Consider the following 20,926-nt stretch of genomic DNA (forward strand, 5'->3'; position numbering starts at 1 on the left):
ATCAGAATCGATTCGCTGAAGAGGTTCCCTGCTGCGCTGCAGCTTGAAAGTGAATTTGTGCCTCGCAGCCCTCCGGTCCCCATAGGCCAGGCCCAGTGAAGAGGTCAGAGACCCCGGCGGTGCCCTCTGTCCTCCGCCATCATTAATCATAAGCTGCCAACCAGCAATCATTTGTCACCGGGACCTCTGAGCATCGAGGTAGTAGTGTCTCTTTTCAAATAAAAAGTGGGCGGGGCAACACACTTCGCAGTGTCAGCAGCTGGAAATCAGAAAGGCCTTGTGTGTTTACTTCTGATTGGCGGTTGGCTGGAAGGGGGCGGAGCCACACATACAGTTTGCAGTTTAAACTGCTTCCTTATTTTATATGGGAGATTATTGGCTTTTTCTTTTGTTTTCTTGTACATATCCTGCAGCAATATCTTTGTTGGACACAGTTCACAGGAGTCTAAGGCTGCGGTTTCATTGTAATGTTCGAAGAACATCAAACATTGTGATTCTAAACACAAAGGGGTTTTTGTTTTCCTTGACAGAACATGCATGCTACACATCTATATCCTGTATATAGTCATTCCTTGAGTATGTCTCTGAAGATTGTTGTTGTTGTTGTGTTGTTACTCTAATATTTATAGAACCATTGAGTCGCATTGCAGTTTGATTTATATTATATATCTGTTGATAAATCAAATATTATTTACACTTCTCAGTTCTGGTACAAGATAGGAATATTTCACTGAGCATGTTTTCAGAAATGCTTGTCATACAAACCGTAAAACACTGAAAATCTCACTTTAATTGAAACTGAAAAAGACTTGGAAAACAGTGTCACGGTGTGTGCATTGGAATTCTCGGGAAAGGCACTCGTACATTTAAAAGTGCATATTCAGAGGATTAAAACTAAAGTGAATTCATTAATCGTGGCCTCTTTCAAGGGGTGGTGATGGAGAAGACAGTGAGTTCAATCCGACGAAGAGAATTTGCTTTGTTTTTGCGAGAGGAGTAATGGTCTTCTTTAGTGTTCTGATCTTATATATCAAACAGGACAATAAAAGTGTTCGCATCCATTGTGTGCAGCTAAATTTCCGGTTTGATTCATGGTTTCCTCAAGGCTCTGAGTATAAATTGATTACGCCCTGAACTGCATCAGCACTTTCACCTGAACTTTTGTTCTGCCATAATTACCTGGAATACAAACACTGGGAATAAAAGGACTGCTTGAGAGTAGCTTCAAAGGCTGAATAAGTCTTTAATCGTTAGCCCAGTAAATATCGCCAAGGCCTTTGATGTTACATCACTGATGGGTTTAATATGTTGAGTACCTGACACCAAAATGTACTTTCTAAAGTGCGTACATCTTATTAATGGTCAACCGAAGTGCTGCAGTGTAATCATTATTGTTGACTAATCATCTTCTTTCTTTTCTTGCACCCTTTAGCAGAACGCTTCCCCATTTGACATTTTCTCAGCGAGGAAGCAGTGTGCATATTCATCCGTTTTGCCGATTCACTAATACCAAAATATAGGCTACTAAGCAGAAATGTATCTGTAATAAATTCCCATCTAGTTGCAAAATTCAGTTTGGGGAAACACAGTAATTCCACGCTACCATTTCAATAGAATTTATCCTTCCTGCTTCTTTCATTTTTCTGTGACGATAAAGTTGAATCCCACTTTTGCAGACTGCGGTGCCGTGGCGTGTGAATAATTGATGAAACTGGTGTGGAAACATCCTGTTGTATGTGAGATTACAGCCCTATTGCGTGAATGGGCTCCTGCCGTTTCGCAGAGGGCCGCTGGGTATTTTTGGCTTGTTTTTCTCTGTCTATTTCAGTCGGGCCTCGCCCTTGGGATGAGACCCGTCTCTTTGCTTCTCCTCGATGTCCATCGTCTGGGAAGTGGGCGAGCTTCCCCCTGCCTGCCTTTCCCTTCCTTCGGGGAAAAACAGGAGGAGGCGGCCCGAGCTTTGGCCCGCTCCCCTTCGGTCAGATTAAGCGATTTCCGAGCACGCGGACGCTTTTTAGGTGCCGTCCTTAGCCCATCGTTTATTTAGCGTAAACGGAGGGGCCTGTCCGCTCCATTGCCCGATCGAGGCGTAAACGACGGGCGGCGGCGAGGTGCGGTTCGGCGCGGCGGCGATTACTTCGCATAGATCTCCTTTCCCACTCTGCGATTTTCCCCCGCTCCAATTAAAACAATTCTGGGGTGGCGGACGGGTGATTTACCAGCGCGGATCAGCCGTGGAATTGGCCGGACCGTGTTTTTCGCTGATCTGCAATCACTCACGATCATAATGATCCATGGCCTATCATATCGTTTCTGCTGACTAAAGGCAGTCCTCTCTTTTATTGGGTGTATCTCTTTCAGGGAATCTGAGAGACAAATCCGTCACCTTTGGTATTGAAAGCACATAAATCTCGTTTTAAGAACCGTCCTGGTTTAGACTCAGACAAAGGCTTGCAAGGGCAGACTTTTATGCATTGGCCTAATGCAGACTGCATCCACATACCTCCCAATCTCTAAATTAAGTGTGTAAGCATTATCATTTTCTAATTTTATTTTTGGATCCAATTATGTGTATTTAATATGCTCATAATATTTGAAATATATCAATTTAAAATGTTTAATCTTACATATTAATCCTCGATTCCCTGTCCAGGAGGTGTCAAACCAGTTGTACAACACAGTACAAAATTCTTTCTTGCAGCTTGAAAAGCTTCCCTTTTCACTGGAAGACTAGTATGTATTGCGTGACACATTTAACTGACTCTCTGTGGTCATTAAAGACGCCATAACGCTTATTAAAAAAGTAGAGCTATTAACTGGCCAAATTCCCATATGTGGCTCTCTCAATCTAACCACATAATCATCCGCTGCAGTTGATTGGCTGCTCAATCCCCTCCTGACTCTTCTTCTTTCCCCTGGTCATCACTACCAGAGACAAATGTGAGCCCTCCAGTTTATGTAAAAAATAAATTGCCGACGCTGAGGCAATTTTCTTTTAAATCAGCCGCCATTAATATTGGCTTACAAAAAGGGTGTATTAAAGTGTTCATCAGGGCTGCCCAACCCTGTACCTGGAGATCTACTGTCCTGTTGGTTTTCATTTCAACTCTAATTCATATCTTATTCTACTAATTAGCAACGAGCAAACAAGATTGCCAGCTGTTGAGTAAGGTGTGCTTTGTTTGGGTTGGAGTGAAAACCTACACGATAGTAGATCTCCAAGAACTGGGTTGTGCAGCACTGGTGTACATCATTAATTCTGTGCTGTAGAATACATGTAACATGAAGCGCAATTTTCATGTTTCTCATTAATTTTTAAGTATTTAGTCGACACTCTTATCCAGAGCAATCTCCTGAAGGTTAGGTACTTTGCTCAAGAGCACAGCAGTGTCCCCTTGGGTGTTAAATCTGTACCCTTGGAGTTGTAACCTCAGTTGCCTTCCATTACGTTACATTGCCTTCACCATCAATTCCATAACAAGGCAGTGTATTAGAAAGGAGGGATAGTGCACATTGTGTGTATGAGTGTAAGTTTGTGTATGCAAGGCCCTTTCAATGTAAAGTATGTGAATCACTTTCAAATGAATGTGTGAGTTCACATTTTTTATGTGTGTGTTTGTGCGGGCTTTTCGCTAGTCTGCGTGACATATTTCAGGTGTCCGTGTGTGAACTGTTCCAGGTGTGTTCTCGCGACGCACTGCATTTCACACGCACCTGCAAGCGTAGCTTCAGCGGTGAATTTATGTGGCAGATTCTGAATTACGCCTCACCGTGTATTAAAATAATCTATCTCTGCCACAGAGGTGAGTTTTGGATAACTTGATTCTACTGACACTTCCTGTTCCACTAAAAGTAAGAGTGTCTGCATTGGATTGTGGGTATCTGATTTTTGCACCGTCCACTAGATACTGAATTTTTCAATCACTTTAAAGCATTTTTCTTATCATTACAATTACTCATTTTACCTTTACTAAAAGCATAATTACTTGAGGCCATTTTTGCAATATACCTGAAATAAATATCTTGAGATGAAAGAACACCAAATTTTATGACAAATTTCCAAACAGTTTGCCCCTAATATTGACTGTGGGAAAATTGGGTGCTGCGTATATGACCAACTCATTTTTCTGACCCTGGCATTGCGCACTTTTCTCTAATAGTTTTGTCATTAGATTCCTTTGTTCCCCTTTGGGACTCTATCCATCTTGGTTATATAATTAAATTTAATCTCAACACATTCATCTTGAATACTTAAACAATTCAAATGCTGTTAGCTGCCCATAACAAAAATCAGGCACTGCTTATGAAAAGAAATTACACAAGGACTCAGACTGGCTTATGCATAGTGTTATTGATAATGTGTGCACGTGTGCACACACACACACATACACACACACACACACACATATATATATATATATATATATATATATATATATTTATAAAACTGTCATGACTCATGAATCATGAGTCATGATGCTCAGAATATTCCATGTAGGCGACAGTGATGCCATACATCTAGACCTGGCAAAACCCCTCCCTACTACTGAAAAGAAAGAGGAAACTAATTTCAACACATTTCCTCTTTCATGTTGCCAGTCTTGAGAACGTTCCTGAAATTCGAGGAACTTTTTCAAGACATTGGGTACCCAGCGGCCATCCGGTCCAGTCCAGATAACAAAAACAAAAAAAAAAAGGGGGGTGTGTTTGCGACACTTGCGTGCACGATGTAGCATGCCGACGATCTCTAGTGCCGTGACACGGGCTTTAGTCATCTTTTATGAAAGAACATAATTTGACTTCATTCGCACTTTTGTCTTTTTTTTTCCTTCTTTTTTAGGAAGCATTATAGTTGTCACATGAGGGATTTGCATGATCCTGGTAAAAAAATGACTGGCTCTGGGGCGGAGTCGAGGCCACGGTGTGACTCTACTCAGAGAATATTTTTCTGGGGCTTGCTCTTTGTCCTTTCAGACAAGCGGATGAGTTTTTATCTGGTTTTTTTTTTGTTTGTTTAGTAATAAGTGGGAATGGAAGAATTCCATCCACATTCCAGGTATTCGTTATAAGAACTCAAGGACCTCATGCAGCACTGCAGCCTGGTCTCTGTGTCTAATCCATGACACAGTGCTCAAGCCCTAACACAATTTCATACTTCCAAAAGCAAGGTTTTATTCTGAAAGTATTGTAGACACACATATGTACGTATATGACCATATGCAGAAATTAATTAGGCTACTTCATGTATTTATTTTTTATATGGCATGAATATCATCACCTTCTGACATCTAATTAAATTTTATTTGTTTATTTATTTGTTCTGGATATGGTTTCTGATGCACACAATTCAGTGACGCAAATATAATGTAAGTGTTTCATTGTTCCCAATGTTCATCCCACTCTTCTTATCTCCGGGCCAGTTTCCTGAACAGTACGTTCGGTTATTTTTGCATTTGCCAATAGTGCCTTGTTATACAGTGTCAAATCACGTTTGATATATATCTGCCTCCGTATCTTTAGAGGCAAATAAATGCAGGGATCTGCATCAGAGGATATGTATAGCACAGTGTGTTCTCCTACACATTTACATTTAAGACATCGAGCAGCACTCTTAGTCACAGATAGTGGATAAAGAATAAGTTTTAAGAATGAGTCAGGGGGAAGGAACAGAATTGGGAGGCTGTGTTTTTCAGTAAAATATCCGGAACCTAGAAATCCCCTTGCTTAAATTTGCATTTTTTACTGATACCATTAACTATGAGTGTTTCAGTCAAGGCCATGAAGACAATCCTTTAAAGTCCTTCAAACATTTAGTTCCTACAGTGTGCCGGGATATATTTATAGTTTACAAGAAGTTTGGGGCTGGATGGATTGTCTTAGGTGTTGCTACACTACTACCCCAGATATAACGGCAGCATTGTCTTTAAGGACAGTGGGGATAAATCTTTTATTTTAATAGCGTCCCTCTGTTCACACGCCAAAGTGGCGAGACCAAGCCGTAATTACTAGCTTTAATTGATGTGCTTTTACCACCCCAGACAGTACTTCTGCCACCTCCTCTCTCCGTACAGTCCCCGTTGCTGTTGTTTGCACTATACTTCTGTCATTATCGATCGCTATTATGGTAAATCCGATGGGCACAATACAACTCTATCAGCAAAATGCAGGTTAATTATCTCAGGGTCAGACTTTTTTTTGTGTGCAAACAAAGCGCTGACCCCCTCAGACATTATGAGTCACATAAAATTGTGAGGGGAAAATGATTTCTGAGTCATTTTAAAACTGTTAACTGAGGGCCAAACAGGAATGCATAAAACAAAAAAAAAGATTGCACTTTCAATTGCTGGTAATTGCCATTTCATTTTTTAAAGTTAATTGGAAAAAACATGTCACAGCAACTGTATAGGACAAAAAAGAAACATGCTTAGCATTCTTTGAATTTCAGACAAGCTTATTATTTTAAATACGGGCTAATTTGAATGTTCAAACAGTTCAAACTTGTGAAATGCAATGATGGAGATGTCTCAAAAGAAAGAACATTTTAATCTATGAAAGAAATTTTGTCTTATGAATAAGTGAAAGGGAATAGATCTACCAGACAAAATTGTTGTTCATACTGGCATAAATCAGTGTCTAATGAAAAAAATTACTGTCGTTGTTTGATGTAACAACATGCAACAATATTAGAAAATTTGAATTACAATAGAAATGTTAAATGATTTTCTATTATTTGACAATGCCTGAGTTATTTCATGTTTGGCCCAAAAAACTCATTTTAGCCTCCATCTCCCTGTGCTGTTAGCAACAACAATGATTTCCTATTGGCACAGTGGTTGTAGTTTGATTTGACAAAAGTTTGCTGAAGGTTGCTGTAGTCATTGCGTAGTTTTCGCACTGTGCAGACTTGACATTCCCAAACCAGAGAACAATTTGAATGTGTGTCAGGGGCATCTAAGGTGTTGGGTTTCTCTTTCCACAGGTTAGTGCTTTTTTTAAAAGTGTGGTCCTGGAGCTTTTGCCATTTCACCATTTTTCCTCGGATGTTTACGATTTTGGAAAGCTCTCACCTTTTGCATTTTTAATTCTCTGCTACTGAATAATGAAAAACACAATACAAGGACACATACAAAAATTACATTGCATTACAAAATGTATGCCTGGGTGCTACTGTGTGTGTTCAAGTAATGCAAAGCAAAATGTCAGAGAGATATGCTAAGAGTCAGCGCATGCATTTGGTGCCATTCAGAAATGGCAAAAGCTGTTGGCATTTTTGCAGACGAAGTGAGTTATGAAACGTGCCTGGAGTCTATTCAGAGAGACCCTGGGCGCTTTTCATAACTCGCATTGTCTGTGAAAATTTCTCCTGTTCACAGCTGTTGCCATTTCAGAATGGCACTAAATGTACAAGCTGTTTAATTTGCAATTGAGCGCATCCGAAACATGGTTGTATATCCACAAAAATAAAACAAACATGCTTGCATTGTTTATCCCTGCCTGGGCATAAATGTTTTTCATGTATAAAAAGTATCTTTGAATTTCGGATTTTAAAAGTGATATTTCTCTCAAGCGGAAGTGCGGAACTATTAGACATTTTACTTAGTTCAGATTAATTGGCCCTATAGCCAGCAGGGAGGCTTGTCAATGGACTGGAGTTAATTGCATTGATTGTGGATATTGTGCTTGTTTCTTCAGGGACTCCAGTGAATAGGATTCCTATCATGGCCAAGCAGGTCCTGGATCTCTACACCCTCTACAAGCTTGTCACTGAAAAAGGTGGCTTAGTGGAGGTCATCAATAAGAAAATATGGCGTGAGATCACCAAGGGTCTCAACCTCCCTACCTCTATCACAAGTGCAGCTTTCACCCTCCGAACACAGTGAGTATCCTCTCTGCTAACCTTCGGGGAAGAGAGCAGCTCACAGCCAAGGCCAGACAACAAGAGACTCTCCATTTCACCGTACCGGAGAGAGAACAGAATAATGACCTGCTCCCACATAATTCTTAAAAATCATCTCATCTCATCCAAATGAGTGCATTCTGTAGGCGTGCTACTGACTGTACTTAAAAGAGAGTTGTTCATTTGATCAGATTGCTACCTTCTTGCCATTGCCTTTGCTGGATGTAAATGTCTGCACTTTGAAAAGCACCCTACAATAGTTCCAAAAGCGTATCTAATGTTGCTAGTTCTATTATCCACTTTTGCAGACACTTAATAGAAATAATGATTATTTTCAGGCGAGATGGCGTCTATTCTGCTGTTAATATCATAGGAATATGGCGCGTAATTACAGTGGTGCGGGTTGGCGTGCGTAGCCCTGACCGCGGTGGAAAGCAGAACCTGTTTGCACAAGCCTCTCTTCAGGACTGTCATTTAAGGAGATTACATCATCCCCGAAGAAGCCGAATCCTCCTCCCGGAGCCGGTCGACCGCAAAGCGTGCGCAACGTCGTGCCGAGAAGCGCCCGCGACGGACCAGGCCGAAGCGCCGGGGCGACAGGAAAGGGCCCCGGACAGGAGCCCGTCGCGCGGTAAATCTCCCAGAGGAGCCGACGGCTAACCGCTTTCTCTCTCTCTCTCGTCGCGCAGGTATATGAAGTACCTCTATCCTTACGAATGTGAAAAGCGGGGGCTGAGCTCCCCGGGCGAGCTCCAGGCAGCTATCGACAGCAACCGGCGCGAGGGCCGCCGCCAGAGCTACGGGTCGGCCATGTTTAACTACTCCCCCGTGGGGACGCCCACCCTCCTGTCCTCGCCGAAGATCCACATGCCCCACATCGCCATGTCCACCCCCAACGGCGGCCACATCGCTCACGGGGCGGCCATCAAGAAAGGTGAGCGCGCTACGCACTTCGTGAAGCTAGTGCCAGTGTTTAAAAGTGGATATACCCACAACAGCTATAGCCAACTGTAGACCCCCCAAAAAAAGGTTTATATCAATTAAAAAAGGAGAAAAACCTGTGAGCACAAGCATTGAATTTTGGAGGAAGCCATAGATTAATGCGTTCCTCCTATTTGAGGTTTAGAGAAATGTATGCAGATATATATGGAGAAGTAGGCCTGGAGGCTTCTGTTAAATATTTGTTAAATATGCCACACCCTTAGCAGTAAAATACAGCAGTGAAAATGTAAATGGATCTCTTTAGATGAATGCTCCTGCAGAAATTGACATCCTGGGGTGTCTCGTGGCATAACCTGTGGAGCACTGTCCACATGCTCATTACGAGCCACGACGTCCGCGGTTCGAATCCAACCGCACGACCCTTGTCGCACGTCTCTCCCTCTCTGTTCCCCATTCTTCTTGTCTCTCTACACTGTCCTGTCCAATAAAGCTGAAAAGCCCATAAAAAATAACATCCTCACACCTGAATACTACTTGCATTTTTATTTATTTTTATTTTTCCATAGATTGCGTTGTTGCCGTTCTCGTTGTTAGTGTTAATCCGTTTAACCATCAGGGTCCAAGTTGAACTATGCGGTTGTTCCCTGTACTTGGACCGGTACTTCTCTCTAGGGCTTTCGTCATACTTGTTCCTGGTTATGGTTATACACTTTGTTGTACGTCGCTCTGGATAAGAGCGTCTGCCAAATGCCTGTAATGTAATGTAATGAATTATTTATTGACAGTGGATTGGCATGTTACTTAATCGCTTCTTCCAAATGATCAAAGTTCCGTGTTTGTACAGAATGTGTTTAAATGGATATATATATGTATGTTCCATATTATAAACAGCATATGAAGACACAAAATGTTTCCTTTTCTGAAAACAAATATGCAATTCTCTCAATCAGATCATTCTGTTCTAAAGGAAACGTCAATGACTTGTGTTATAGCAAAATAATGGTGAAAAATAAGTTAAATCGTCCAAAGCTACGTATATCAATTAAAATTATTGCTAACAAAATGGCAGAATCCATAAGATCCAGCAATGCCCAGAAAATCACCATCATAAATCCCACTTTTCATTTGTTTGGGTTGTACTTTGATTGAATTCTCAGAGGTCTTCAAATACTCTACATTTTCATAATTGTTTCGCGCACTTTTTTTCATGAATTACGGAACTGTGTGATAAACACCTTCCATTCCTGTCACACATGTACATAAACCGATGACAAACCCACATAAAGAGAAGTATTTTTAATTTTGAAACCCGCTGGATTTCGACATCATTGCGTGGGAGAGTCAGTCCGTCCCTCAAGCCAAACACATGGTCAGTCCGGGGCATCGCAGCGAAGAGGAAGCATCTTGTCAGACTTCCTCAAACCATCGCTGCCGATTTCCGCGTGGCATTAGAGAGAGGAACGCAACACAGCGAGCGTGAGATTCCTTTCGGTGGCCTGTCTTTTAGAACCGTCGCGTGCAAAAAAAATTTTGCGCCGTTTTTATTGAGGGGCACATGGCGCTAACGATAACTGTGATGATGGCAGGAAATCAATGCTGGGGAGCCATAGGCTGCAGCTGCATTAAAAAAACAATATTTAATCAAGTAGCGTGAAGTATAAAGAACGAGCAGTGCGTAAAAATATGAAAAAGTAACAAACAATGGTTAGTTACCGCTGATGGCAGTTTGCGCATTGCACATTGATGCTTTGGTAAATAGTAATCGCAGTGTTCTCTCTCTCAAAATTTCGCCACTTAAATGTTAAATGTCCTAAATTGTTAAGTTGTTGTTAGTTGTCCCTCAGTACATTTTCAATTTTATTCTACCTGATAAACCAAGAACGCACGTAGGAAAACAAAATATTTAATGTTAAATTTACTGCTGGCAGGAATATAGGAATATAGGAGGGGATTCAACCAAAATGTGTCCCAAATATTTACTTTGAAATAAATCCTAAGTGTTATTTTTTTTCTGCAGCATTCTCAGAAATTAACTCATCTGACTGTGTTTGGTGAGACAACACACTTGTATTTGATAATACTCAAGAATAAGGACAAATGTCGATTGAATCCAGGCCATATTCTGTTTCACTGTGCCCCTCATACCTAGAATGAATTTCAAAAAAATATTAAAGCTTGATTCCTTAGTATAACTGGGGTACGTAATTTTGATAGTAACCGTTTTAACTGACGCCTGTTACTTTCTTATTTTTTCTTCTCTTATGTCCCTTAAAATTTTATTTATTTTTTGGTGTTATTGTATCTCGGCACCATTGCAAATGAGGGTTTTTCCAACCGTCAACGTGTCACCTAGAATGTTAAATGAAGAATAGAGAGTGAGTGAAGGAATGCCTTTGCCTGTGGCTTGCAGAAGACTCCATGCTGTCCAACTGCATGACCAGCCGCATGTCCATCCCGACGTCCCTGGCGGGGCACCACGTGGCGGCGGCGCAGGCGGTGGCGGCCCAGGCGGTGGCCGCGCAGGCCGCCGCGGCCGCCCAGGCGGTGGCCCTGGAGCAGCTGCGCGAGAAGCTGGAGTCCGGCGAGCCCCCGGAGAAGAAGATGATGCTGATGGCCGAGGAGCAGCAGAGGATAATGCAGCACGCGCTTCAGCAGAACCTTTTCGCCATGGCAACCCAGCTGCCAATGAACATCAAGCTCAACAACAGAGGTGAGGCGGGCCTGCGCGCTTCAGGCTCCGGGGTTGAGGAAGTGACCATTGATTTATCGTCGCGAAAGGCCCGCGCGTATCGGCTAGGTCAAAATTGGGCAAGCTCAGTCATCAAGGGTCAGGGCCCTGCCTGTTTTAAAGATAATTTGAATTGCAAACATATTTAAGCGAACTTCCTGTCATTGGATTGGGCTCAATTAGAGGGAAATTTCATTAGGTACTGATGTGTAGGTGAAACTGACATCCATATGTGGATGACGGATAATACTCGGTGAATTTGGACATTTTAGCCCACCCAAACCGTAATCATTCTTAGATGTGCCGACGTACCAGGGTTTTACGATAAAACAGTACCAGCACATTATACGATGGGCTTTACGCTTATCTACCGCATTTCGAGAATACTTTGCGAAAAACGAAAGTGAAATATTGAACTACCGACTGACACATAATCCATAAAGAAATCTGATGTCTGCTGTCATTTGACGGCTGCTTTACCGATGTTATGAAGAAACGTTGTTCTGGCACCAGAGGCGAAATAGAGGATTTCTGGAGCAGGAGTTAAAACAGTGCTGTCTGCAGTGATGGTGGCAGCTCCACTCTACCCGGATTAGGACAAGCAATAAGTCATACATTACTTAATAATAGATTCCCCAGGAACACTGAGCGCCTTATCTCTCTGTGTGATATCATTTTTCATTGCTCGACTGCTCCCCTTATATTAGTCATAATAGTTGGCTTTACACTTTATATTTGATGAGAAAATGAGTTATAATTTTTCGAAGGTTGATTGTACCGTACTCGCCTAGCCCTGGTGCAGATATAAATACTGTAATTTAAAGATGACATCCAAACACTATTATTTCTCCACACACCTCTCTCAGGCTCCCGGTTAAAGCTTTGGCGGTTTGTGGAACTAAATCAGATTACACAAAGAGTAAATCTCTCACATTTATTTCCATCACAGACACCATTTCTTTGTCTTCAGTTGTTGGTGAGCGTGAACAGCAAATTTTAGTAGAAAACTGAAAGAATATATTGTATTAAGTACACAGTACAATTTTATATGTTTTTTATTTTTATTTTTTATTCAGCCACTGTTATGAACGTAACTTATTACAGGGAATAAGAGAACACTGACATAATGAAGAGAACCTATGATCAGAGATCTTACCACTAGGATCTATATGTCATGACATGGCTCTTCTCTAGGTAGTTTTTATGCAGAGATAACCAGTAAGTATAAATGGATGTTATTTCTTTGACAGTTCTTTTTCCTTCCAAACGCTTTAATAAACCGCTCCTTATCTTGTCACTCATGAGTTATCACCGATATTCCACGCCGTTCTCCTCTGGCTTCTTGTGTTCTTTTTTTAAATGCTCATATTGAGTTTTTCTCTCTCTCCCTCTCTGCCTTCTTTTTGACAGATGATAGACAAGAGACTGCATTGAACCTGTCTACCAACGGCATTAGCAGCATCAACATGTCAATAGAAATAAATGGAGTTGTCTACACAGGTAAATAGAGGGCCGTTTGCTGATGTAATTGCAGGCAGGAAATTCAATAAGTTATAGCAGCACCCCTGCGCCTAGTCCTCCACACAATTTGATGTCTTTGCTATAAAATCCATCGTAATGAAGTGGCAGTCCAATAGAGTTAAAAAAGTTAAATATCTCAAAATTGGGCCTGTTGATTTGGGGTCGATGGGGCTTATTGTCTTACGTGCTGGAGGAAAAGAGCGCTTGTTTTAGCCCGAGACAGCGCCTGTGCTTCTGTGCCGGAGACTGTAATTACCCGCAGATAGACCATTCATGTCGCCTCGCAAGCCTATTGGAAACTTTCAGTGAGGAAACATGACTCAAGTGGCTTTCAGCCCCTGAGCCTGAGCCTCTCCTAATGCCACCAGCCCAAGAGCCGGGGCCGGGAGCGTGCCCAGTCGATGCCGTCGCAGGTTAGCTTTAATCGCGTCTCTGATTGTTCTGTGAGCTGCTGGGAGTGTATCGGAAATGTAAAAAAGGCTTTTGACGTCAAAGTGCGCAACAGTCAAATGTTCATTTTTTTTCATCTACAGTACTGGTGGATTTGACCACCATTATGTCTTCAGCTTTAACTCACAATTACGTGGAAAATGTCCTCAGTGTTTTTTTTTTTTGTTTTTTTAGCGAGCACCAAAATTAGCTCTCCAAACAACGCAAATAGAGAAATGATTTACCAGGCTAAGTTCAGAGCGAACCCAGGTTTCGTCCTATCAGGACCAGGGGGGTGAGTAGGCCCGATTTGTAGCGTTTCCGCTAATGCCCGTCTCTCCCTTTGCCCACAGGCGTGCTGTTCGCCCGGAAGCCAGCCATTCCAGTGATGCCAGGAAACAACAGCCTCCACAGCTCTCAGGGAAAGACCAGCCCGGGGCTGTCCGCACACGTCCAGCCGTCCTCCTCCTCCTCTTCCTCGTCCTCGTCCTCGGCCCACGGGCAAGCCTCCAGCAGCTCCTCGCCCTGAGCGACCCGCGCCTTCGCCCAGCAAACCCTTCCTCCAATCACAAGCGCGTCGAGCTGTCCGCGAAATAAAACAAAGGAAAACATCTCTGTTGTTTTTGAAGACGGCTTCATTTTTTCCCTTTCTTTTTTAAGTTTCCGAGTTCCACTGAAAGAATCACGTGTTTATATACAAAGGAATATACTTCCAGAAAAAAAAAAGAAAAGAAAATTATTATATTCTACCTAACTCTGAACAGCAACTTTACAAGTGATCTTGATCGTATGAGTAAACACACTATGTACTGAACAGTCATTTCTTTTGAGTGAAATCATTCTAGGTGGAGCATCATAAACCCCATGTGAAGACAACCACATAGAAGAGATACACAACTGTAAAGAAGACATGAGAACTACTGACTCTGGACTCTGTAATCTGAGAACTGCAGATTGTGAGAATTGTGAGAATTGTGTTCAACCCCTGCAGAAACTGTGGTCTATGATGCATAGTTCACTGGCTGTATTACTACTGTAAGCACGGCTGTACATTTGTCAAATGATTTAACTAATCTTAAAATCTAAAATCCATTTGCTTAGAGTCAAACAGTAGGACCATGTCTACTCTCAACTGATACCAAAGAAAAAGAAAATATAATAATTGTTTTTAAAAAGAGTTATGTAATATCACTCAGTATGAGCATTAATGAAATAGGTTTTCTATGAGATTTTTAACAGTGTAGATGCACAAGAAACAAGAGCAGCTGCTTTAAGGAACCCACAGGTCGCTAACGTCAAAGCGCTATCCTGTTTCGCATGAAACGCGTCTCGGTGTCTGTCTGCAGGGAGAGTATTTTTAACCGAAAACGGGCTTTTCTATCGACGCGTTGGTTAATATGGCATGACGATAGCCGGGACCGCACTGATATCTGAGACAGGTGGTTATTTATTCCCCCTAGCCTTCCTCTTCTGCGCGGTAAACCAGCCCAACAGCTCGCCATGTTGCTTCATTAATGGCCGAGGCCAAAGAACTATTACAAAACTTGTTCCTTATGGTAATGGGAAATTGCATGTTTCTTCTCAGACATCTGCAGCTCTATATTCTGAACAGATAGAAGTCTGTAGATGGCGAATCAAACTCATATCAGTCGCCCAGTGATCACCAGTGAAGTTAGCAAAACACGCATGAAAGTGTAAAATGGCGGACAGGCCGCAGACTGTGATGACATTCTGGCAGACCATTAAATGGCGTTATTGCGCTGCCATTTTGAGTGGTAGCAGCTGCAGTGTGCCGATGACAAGCTAGGGAAGAGCACTTCAGTACTACATCCAGGAACAAACAGGTTAGGACAGAATAACCTGGATAAATCTTTTGAATAAATTGAGTGGGGATATCAAAAATTATGTAGTGGCTTTGTTGTGAATAGAATCAAGTTTTTCATTTTTACCAATGCACTTGTGTCCAGGATATTGGAGATTTCTCTCTCTCTCTCTCTCTCTCTCTCTCTCTCTCTCTCTCTCTCTCTCAGAAATCTTTTTGGAGGACAATGGGGAAGAAGGTTTGAAGATATTCTTGTATTTAGTTTTTTTTAAGTCTGTTCAACATATACTTTTGATTTTTATTTATTTTTGTTTTTATTTTATTTCATGTTAATTCTGGGGCTGTAACCATGAATTCAGCTGCATAGCTTTATTTGAAACCCCTTTTTAAAACACCTTTTCAGATGCAGCCAAATACCTCACAAATTTACCTGTATATACATAACAGATTATAAATACAAAGTATACCTCATATTTCATTCTATTATTTTTATTGTAATGCCACTTGAAAAAAATCTTTTTGTTTCAACAGATCACTGGATTTTTTCATATTTTGTATTGTTATACTAAAGAAGGGAATATTTTATGATAGTACATCTACCTCATTTGTTATAGACTGTGCCAACAAACATGACCACATTCTTTAATTGCCAGTTTTAACTGTAGCTTCAAGGTCCACACATGCTATTTGCCTGACTACAAGGTGTACTGAGGCAAAAACAAACAAAAAAGTAGGTGGACCATTTAGGACGTGAAGCAGCCTGCTCACATTTCTTGTTTGGGTTTCGTACTGGTGTATTGTTGTGTGGAAAATGCCAGAAGGATTATATTTCATTTGGACAATATTCTGTCTCAAGTTGTTTTAATGATTTGTAGATATGCGATAGGGGGTAGCACGCAATGTTAAAACACATTCATATGTCACAGATGTTTTGCTATGAAATGTCCTGTCATGAAAAGTGTAAACTGTTTAAACTTCTCATTTTCAGGCATCAGTTCTGTATTGCAGGTGGTGGCATACTTTGCTTCTGTCGATTTGCTGAGTGTCTACTTAAAAAAAAAAAAAAAATTTTCAGGTCAGGACATTTAATTGCAAGCAAATCTTGTTGGAACAGTACATCTTAGCACATTGCATTAGCTCCTGCAGAGCTTTCAGAGAAGGGAAATGCCATTCAAGTACTTTTCCGGTTCAATTTCCCATTTCGACACAAAGAAGTAATTGGCTGTTTGGCAGCATTTTGGGCATAACTGATGACTGTCTGAAGAATGTAATATTTTTATTGTCTGTTTATCCCTCCCTTTGGACCCGCAGAATGATTTACATGATTGAGCATGTTCATCCTCCCAACATTTTCTGTGACTGTCGTAAAGGTAGATTTGCTGAAGGACAAAAGTACTTAAGGGGGCTAAAGCAGGGCCCGAAGAATATGCACATTTTTTTACTCAGTGGTGTGAGTAGAAGTTGCTTTTCGATTTGCATATCAGAAATGTATTCACTTGGTGTCTCAGCACTGGCACAGTCTATTCCTAACGTATCAGACAGTCAGTTCTGTGCCCTCCTACACCTACTGGATGTTAGGGGTAACAACAAAAGAGAAGAACAGAACAGCCAAAAGTCTGTTGCTGACTGTTAAACAAAAACATGATATCACTGTAATCCTTGCAACCAAAGATTTAAAAAGCAACAAATTTCACGTACCTTTGTAAAAAAATAAATGTTGAAAAAGATTTCCGACAACAAAAGCTTTAAGAAAATACAAAATATACAATAGCATTGGAGAAAATATATATATATTCGCTTATGTCTAAATAATATGTTGTTTACGTTGTTTAGTAATTTTAGCTCTGCTATGCTGGTAGATTGTAGATCCTATATTGGCTTTAACTAGCTGTGTATGAAGCTTTAAATATTTCTTTTATTTCCCTTTTGTTCATTTTGGATAAATCCAGTGCATTATGGGAAAACTGGATTATGGTGCTCAGGGGTTTAAAAAAAACGTACAAAAAAAACAGGTGAAAGAGATTTTTGTTTTTGCCTTTTGAATTGTAGCACATTTAGAAATAAATATTGCTTTAAACTTCATAATGCCGACCATTGTATTATCATTTACCCTGTCTCATCATTTTTACCCATTCATCATTCATCGAACATCGTAACTGTCAAAGTGCAGCCTCAAAAATGCACCATACAGACAAGCAGCACGGTTGTCAGCTTTATATGAAATCTTAGCTTGAACAATATTGCATCACAGGGTCAATATCAAGTGTAGCGACTGTATCTTTATAGCATTGTTTTGTACTGTATGTACAGTTCTGTAAAATATTAAGCATAATATCACATGTTCCAGAAACAGGACATTGCTGAGCAGAGCACTGTAAGCCACCATACGTAGTGAGACAATATTTCCTTGAAGCCCCACAGTGAAGGGAGACTTTGTTCAGTTTGTCGAATTGAGCGCTTTTAGACGCGCAGCCCCAGTTTTATTGCCTCAAGGAGAAGGTTCGTGCAGTCATGGCTGAAGGGTGATTTAGAGTTTCATTGCTTTTCTTTTCCTAGTGGCCTTAGCCGGCTAGGTTTACCTCACCAACTGTTTAAAATGTGACTAGTTCTCTCTATTAACGGTTTGATTTTGCGCACCCATTCTCCATGTCGTTCCATTTATTCGTTCCAATAGACATGCAATGGCTGAATATAAGCAAAGTATTTTCCAAGATCTGTTTTGCTTTTCTAAACAGGACCTTATCGGTGACTAAATAATTCAATGATGAACTTCTGATTTAGCTGTCTCGGATTGTTCTTTTTTCCAAGAAACGTATCTTATTCCAGCATTCTTTTATCAAGAGACCAAGGTCCAGTGGCATTATTACTACAATGTTTCTTGTCCTTTCAGAAACAAATGTGAGCAAGCGCTGCATTTTCTCGATGTGGCTTACACAATGTGTCTAATTCAACAATGATGTTGTCTTATGATGTGTTTCTCAAAAGAATTACAGTTGCTTAATGCTGAACGATAATCATTCTCATGTAAGGTAAAGCAGAAAACAAATTTATAATGTAACCCCCCCAAAGTCTTTGTATTGTAAAGGGAGATGATGCCAGTGTTTGCTTAACATGAATTAAAATGCTTAAATTGTGTCTGGGTATTCTACTTATAGAAGGAAACTAGACATATTTTAAATAAAATGAGGAATCACGTATAACCCATTGTTTTGAGCAGTTACTAAGATATTAATATTTAGATATTAGTTATTTTGATATTTTCAGGTCATTCTATTTGAAAAGCAAAGGACCCAAAGCCAATGTGTCAAAAGTAAAATCTACAGTAAAATTATATCTACAGTAAAATTATAATTGGATATTCAGATGTTTAAAATGTTAGTATGTGATATTTAAGTGATAAAAGGGAGAAAGACGACATTTACAAACAAGGAATTAAACATATTTTTATTATACACCATTTTATATCTTTAAATATTACTGTTCAATTTGGACTGCTTGCTGCCTCATTTTTTTCTTTTATTCAATAGTTTTTTTTAATGATTTTTCTTAAATATATTAACTTAATTAGATCAGTATCACAGTTTGTGTATGCTGCTTTCATGTCATTAGCTGACAGGCAGAGGCAACAAAGCAAGTTATCAATGGTTGACATATGGTGTTGACTACATTGCATCCCTCCTCAGTGCACATATTAAAAAATAATAAGATTGCATAAACGAGCAGATGGTCGGATATTTAGACACAGGTGCACAGAATTAGGGAAAATCATAAATTTGTGTTAAGCAAAAAAAGTTGAGGACTCTGTAGAACAAAGGTCAAAGTCCCTTTGGCAACGTAGGCAGTTATACTAATGACGCCAGTATGTGCAGCATTAAGCAGCTAAAATGGAGTAAAGATTGTTTAATTAAGGGCTGAGAACCTGATGTAATTAGGAGCAGCTGAGATTAGCGACCGTCAATGGGCTTGCTGGGATTTGCAGGTAATAGAGTTATTATTGGGCTCAAGAAGTGTTACATTAGACTTCTGAATAAACAAAAACAAATTAGGAGTGGCCGTCCAATAATGGGTTATCTTGTCAGCAACCGACAGAAATCTATGCCCCATAACACAGTGTTAATTTTATGCACCACTGACAGCCACGGTCCTAATCAATAACACCACTATAAAGTAAGGAAAACCATCAATCGGATTGTGGCGGGGAGGGGTGGCGGTAAGCTGGCCTAGTCAGTGAAATTTTTTGCATTGTTCTGACCCCCACCCCCTCCCACATCATTTAGCAAGTCAGAGTTAGCTTGGATTGATTTTGCATCCCTGTCTGTAAGAGCTTGTTTTACTGGAGCTGATCATTTTAAAATTGCAATGTGCCGATATGTGTCCTCTTGTTTATTAAAGCACAATTTAATGTAATGGGAGAACCTCATTCTGTGTTTTGTGAATTTTTTATTCTATTTTTTCTTTTTTGCAGAGAGGGACATTATTCCTATCCCACACATTATTGCCATTCTTTCGCATTTGGGCTGCACTACTGTGACAGCGCTTGGTCGAATCAGTGCTGACATCTGCACCGAGTTGACTCAGATTCCCTTCTGTGATCTTCGCTTATAACATCGCACATGTGGCGCAGTTTTGCAGTTTACCAGCTCGCTCAGGAGGATTGATTATTCCTGCCTGACGTGATAATCGTCACAGAGCGGCGATTTTGGGGACTTATCGGGTTTCGCGCCTGAAAATCCGAAGCAGATTGCCTTCGCCCGTTGCGCTCAAAGAGACCGGCCCGAGGCCACATCAAAGCCACTCTCCCTTCCTCCTGTCCTACACATCAGCTCATTACTGCCACACATTAAACAGTCATGTGACCAATAGCTGAGATTACTGACCCCCGAGGTCATCTGCTATCCACAAATCCAATTAAATAAATATTTAAAAATAGAACGTGTAATTAGATTTTCCTGATTCACTCCCCGAATGACTGAGGTTTAGGGATAGTTTTATAACCAACAAAACACCCATTGCTTAAATGAAGTCCCAGAACATCACTGTCTATTTCTTATGCTGCAAGTGAAAGGAGTTTGCAGAAGTGTGTAGCATGAGACAGCATTTTGGGATGTAAAAGAAGATTCAATAAGCAGACAGAACAACAACAACATGCAACCATGGTTTATTGGATAGCCTTTAACACAGCATTCAGAAGACAGGAAGCGATCACCTTATGATAAGAGATTATGATTTGAAGACGTGGAATAACGACTGTATATTAAACCCGGTCCACACAGCACAAATGAGTCTGACAAACACATGCAGACACACTTTTTAATAGGATTAGCACCACAGCCAAAAGGCCAATAGTATGGAAAAGGACTAACATGCTCTATTCAGACATCAGGTTTCTTTACATTTTCATCCATATCTGTTTATTTTTATATAACAGTAAAATACAGTTTAGGACTGTAAATTGACATAAATCAACATTTACTGAAAACATTTTTTATTATAAATTTGAAAAGATCATAACTATCATGAAGAAAAGTTTTTAAAAAATGTTTGTCATCACCTATAGTCCAGTTGCATTATTTGGTTCTCTGCTATC

At 40.5% G+C, this 20,926-nt stretch overlaps 1 protein-coding gene across 1 annotated transcript in view; it reads left to right on the forward strand.

Annotated features, from left to right (window-relative positions):
* arid3c (AT rich interactive domain 3C (BRIGHT-like)) overlaps nucleotides 1-19,759 on the forward strand; it is an 85,448-nt gene extending 65,689 nt beyond the window's left edge. The window contains exons 5-9 of the mRNA XM_035380096.1: nucleotides 7,693-7,876; nucleotides 8,587-8,831; nucleotides 11,250-11,549; nucleotides 12,978-13,067; nucleotides 13,871-19,759. Coding sequence (XP_035235987.1) covers nucleotides 7,693-7,876; nucleotides 8,587-8,831; nucleotides 11,250-11,549; nucleotides 12,978-13,067; nucleotides 13,871-14,046 — 995 coding nt within the window. The 3' untranslated portion in view covers nucleotides 14,047-19,759. The remainder of the gene's footprint in view (nucleotides 1-7,692; nucleotides 7,877-8,586; nucleotides 8,832-11,249; nucleotides 11,550-12,977; nucleotides 13,068-13,870) is intronic.
* Nucleotides 19,760-20,926: the final 1,167 nt, after the last annotated feature.

Source organism: Anguilla anguilla, chromosome 10 (genome assembly GCF_013347855.1).
Source record: "Anguilla anguilla isolate fAngAng1 chromosome 10, fAngAng1.pri, whole genome shotgun sequence".
Lineage (NCBI taxonomy): Eukaryota > Metazoa > Chordata > Actinopteri > Anguilliformes > Anguillidae > Anguilla > Anguilla anguilla.